At 46.6% G+C, this 4182-nt stretch overlaps 1 protein-coding gene across 1 annotated transcript in view; it reads right to left on the bottom strand.

The window, feature by feature from the left end:
* Positions 1-26: 26 nt before the first annotated feature.
* The window catches only part of B9D2 (B9 domain containing 2), a 43044-nt gene continuing 38888 nt past the window's right edge, over positions 27-4182 (bottom strand). Inside the window, exon 4 of the mRNA XM_079985820.1 lies at positions 27-507. Within this exon, the coding sequence (XP_079841946.1) occupies positions 236-507 (272 nt within the window). The 3' untranslated portion in view covers positions 27-235. The remainder of the gene's footprint in view (positions 508-4182) is intronic.

Raw genomic sequence — 4182 nt, 5'->3', positions numbered from 1 at the left:
CTGTCTCTCACCGGTTTTCGGTTCGAGGGATTGTGTTCTTGGCAGGGTGAGCCTCTCAGAGGTTGCCAAGAATTGCTTGGATCTGCCTGGGATGTGGCTGGCTGCAAAAGACGCGGGCCAAATCCGGTGTCACGACTGGGGCATCCCAAGGCGATTGCGCTCCTCCGTCAAGATCGCTGCTGCCGCCGCTCTCCCTGGAGCCAGCTGGCCTTTCTGTCTTCCTTGCCAGGAAAGGCTATAATTTCACCACTCCTGTTGGGACTTGCTGGCTGCAGGGCTTGGAGGTTTTTAAAGCAGTCTTTTTGCCTCTCCCCAGCGACAGCTCCACCCAGGAAGTGAAGGAGGGGGTGGGTGTGCACTGCTGTATATATAACTTCTTCGCTGGGGAGCAAGGCAGCTGGACAGCTACCGTGGCAAAAGCCGGAGAACTTTTATTTTCTTTTATTCTGCCTGGCTCCTCCGCTTCTCTTTTCTCCTTCCCCTTGTGGCTGAGGCAACTGCCTCTCCCTGGAAAAGGGAAGAGCGGCAAAAACTTTTATTCACACACGCACAGGACTAAAGTAAAGACTAAACACACCACCCACAGTCTCACACTGTCATTTCTTATTTTATTTTTATTTTTCTTATTTTATTTTTTATATAAAAAATTTTCTTTTCTTTTCATTTCTTATTTTATTTTTATTTTTTATATAAATTTCTATTAGTTTTTTAACATATCATTTTCAACAGTAATTAAACATACTTTTACATCCCATTCAATTTTTTTATTTTATAAAAGGGTATTACAGAATATTCGGCGGCTCCTTACTCCTTGCTTCGGTTCCCAAGACCCTTGTCTGGAAGTTATACTTTCAAAGATAGCTCAGTCAGGAGAGCACAAGACTCTTAAACTCAGGGTCCTGGGTTCGAATCCCAAGTGGGCAAAATGATGCCTGCATTGCAGGGGTTGGACTAGATGACTCCTGGGACCCGAAATTTACAGTTTGGGGAAGTGCCCTCCTCTTTATTCCTCTGGCAGATGAGGACTATTTGTGGCTACTCAAGTTCTGAGGGGAATGCTGGAAGCCCCTAAAAAATCCAACTCCAGTCATTTATACATTATCACGGAGGAGCCTTTTAGGTTCTTATTTTGTTCCTGTTTCTATATCTGGGTTTAATGTTTGTTCCTGTAAGTTACTTTGAGTCACTGCCACAGAAATTTACATAGCCAAAGCTAAGCAGGTCTCGGCCTACGTAGGGCCTGATCAGGAGACTGAAACCAATGCCTTAAGTTGCCTGAATCAAGAGTGAAATGATAATAATTGCAAAAACAAAGATTGGTCCGTGACAGGGGAGGAGTCATAGAATCCTAGAATCGTAGGGTTGGGACCCCGAGGGTCATCGAAGTCCAACTCCCTTCAACGCAGGAATTGTTTTGCCCAACGTGGGGCTTGAACCCATGTCCCTGAGATTAAGAGTCTCGTGCTCCACTGACTGAGCTATCCCAGATGCGTTTTGTCTATTTGATATATTTATTTGAATCTATTTCTACCCCATCCTTCAGTAGACAGAAAGTGGGAAAGAGCCCCCACTGAACTCCTGTTGCATATCACCCATCATACTATGAACATGGTTTAGAAAAGTGGCCAGGAATCTGTTGCCCTGCAGATCCCATTGGTTTTCACTGTCAGATATGCTGGCTGGCACTGATGGAGACTGGAGCTCACCAACAACTAGAGGACCACAGTATAAAAAAATTCCTTCCAGTAGTGCCTTAGAGACAAACTAAGTTTATTATTGGTGTGAGCTTTTGTGTTCATGCACACTTCTTTGGATGCTGCAGGTTCCCCACCCCAGTATCATCACACCGTGGATTTTTTTTCTGCAGTGCTGAGATCCTGACCCAGCTCCCACCTGTGGACACAGGGGCCAGTCCATCCTGACCCACCTTACTCCCTTCTATGGTCTGCTGCTTTCCTGGTCTGTCGCTTCCTGGTCTGCAGCAATGGCCTGACACTAGAACTGTGCTGAAAATTCAACGCAAACACCCCTTCATTTCCCCCAACCATTCTGCATCAGTTAACCAGGAAAGAAACAGCACTTTAAAATTATCAGAGGGGAGAGAAGGCTCCCAGTGAAACTCTCAGGTGTGCGGTGCAGGGTTCTCGATGCAAGGACTTTTCCTTCTGAGGTGGCACGGAGGGGCTCATGAGTGTCTTTTCATTCTATAAATTGCTTGTCCCATGGTCTGCCGCCTTCCTGGGTGCCCATGCATCAGGCAAAACCCAGGGGAAGACTTCGTGGAGGTCAGGAAGTGTGGGCTGCAGAAAATGCTTGCAGAATAGAAAATTGCACCCACTCTGCCACTTTGCAATGATGAAATAGGCTTGAAATCCTGCACCGACCCCAAATTCTAAATAAGTTATAAAGAAAGTGCCCGAGAATGAAAACGCCACGAGGAATTTGCTCCCGTGAGATGTTATAGTGGGCATCAACATGGCCACTTATTCTGTTAATGACTGAGCTGCCCTGCTGTCCTAAGTGCAATAACTTTATCAGGACCACCCAAATTGTCACAAAATAGCAGCAAAGCTTTTTCCCCATTCCCTCAGACCTCATAATCAGGCAACGTGTTACACAAAGTAGGGGATAGAGAGATGGGGAGTTGAAAAACAACAATAACACTATCTCCGTTCCCTCACCACAAAATATGGTTAACAGGAAGCTGGCTTGACAAGGCTCTTCTTGTGAGGGCTAGTATGTTAAAGTCTGCTGAACACACTGCACTGCTGCTGATAATTATTAATAATGCTATTTAGCACAGAACCATAGACTTGTAAACTTGGAAGGGACCCCACAGGTCATCTAGTCCAACCCCCTGTAATGCAGGAATCTCGAACTCGCAACCCTGAGATTAAGAATCTCATGCTCTGCTGACTGAGCTATCCCAGTTCCATGCATTTATGCAGTGTGTATAATCCTTCAACTAACCCTGTCAGGTAGGCCACTGCCACTATCTCCGTATTACCGAGAGAAAAATGGCTCGCCCAATCTCACCTCCCAAATTCCTAGCTGAGGTAAAATTTTAGCCTCCTCCACCCTTGGCCCACAATGCCACAACCACAGTGTAGATTTATAGTACTGTTATAGCATGGCTTTCCCGCAAATTAATCCTGGGAGTTGTAGTTTTGCCAGTTGGGAGTCCGCTATTCCCCGCGCAGAACTACGGTTCCCCAGAGCTATCTGGGAAGAGGCATTGGTTGTTAAACCACCTCTGGAAAACTACAGTTCCCGGGATTTCTTTGAGGGAAGCCATGGCTGCTAAAAGTGACGTAATAGTGCTTTTTGTGTGTGCATGGTGCAAACGTGGCCTCGGGGTTGCAAATAATAATAAAAATTATTATTATTATTTATACCCCACCCTCCCCAGCCAAGACGGGGCTCAGGGTGGCTAACACCAAATATAAAACAAATTGACTGAAATACAACTTAAAAACAAGATCGAAATACAAATGCAGCCTCATTTCAGCAGAAACTCAAAAACTTTTTGGGGATCCCAAATCCCCCGTCGGCCATGAATCACTGAGCCGAAACTACCTCACAGGGTTGTTGTGAGGGTAAAATGGGGCGGGAGAGCCCTTCCTAAAAAATAAATAAAAATAAATAAACCAGGAGGAATAAGTTCAGGGACAGAGCTGTGACAATAGCTCTCAGCCCTTGCCCATCATATATCCAGGATTCCTTTTTGCGGCTTCGGCCTGTAACCAGATACCAGAGGGCTGGCTTCTCATCTTAGCCCTCCTGGGGTGGGTGTGTGTTCAGACACGCCACCCCCCATATTTCCCAATTCAAGACGCCCCACCGCATGCCAAGCCGTGGCAGCTCCTGAGCTATTTCGGAGCAGCTGCGTCGGACAGAGGGAGGCTGGCATTGTATTACGCCCAGAACGAACCCAAGCCACGTTACATGTGGCCAGATCCCATTTTGGGCTGCAGATTCACGACACTTTTGCGGGGCACCGGCTATAAAAGGACAGCTCCTCTCTCTCTCTCTCCTCATCCCGGGCCTGCAATCGCCTATTTCTAGCCCGGCTCCATCGCTCCTCATTCTCGTTCAGAAACGGAGGCATCTCCGCTGCAGAATACCTCAGTTGGTTTCGTGCCACTGCCTTTTGCATTTCTTCCCTGTTTGAAATAAAATAAA

The sequence above is a fragment of the Podarcis cretensis genome, assembly GCF_951804945.1.
Source record: "Podarcis cretensis genome assembly, chromosome: 8".
Lineage (NCBI taxonomy): Eukaryota > Metazoa > Chordata > Lepidosauria > Squamata > Lacertidae > Podarcis > Podarcis cretensis.
Note: the sequence above shows the minus strand (reverse complement) of the source record. Positions and strands in the feature narration are given on the sequence as shown.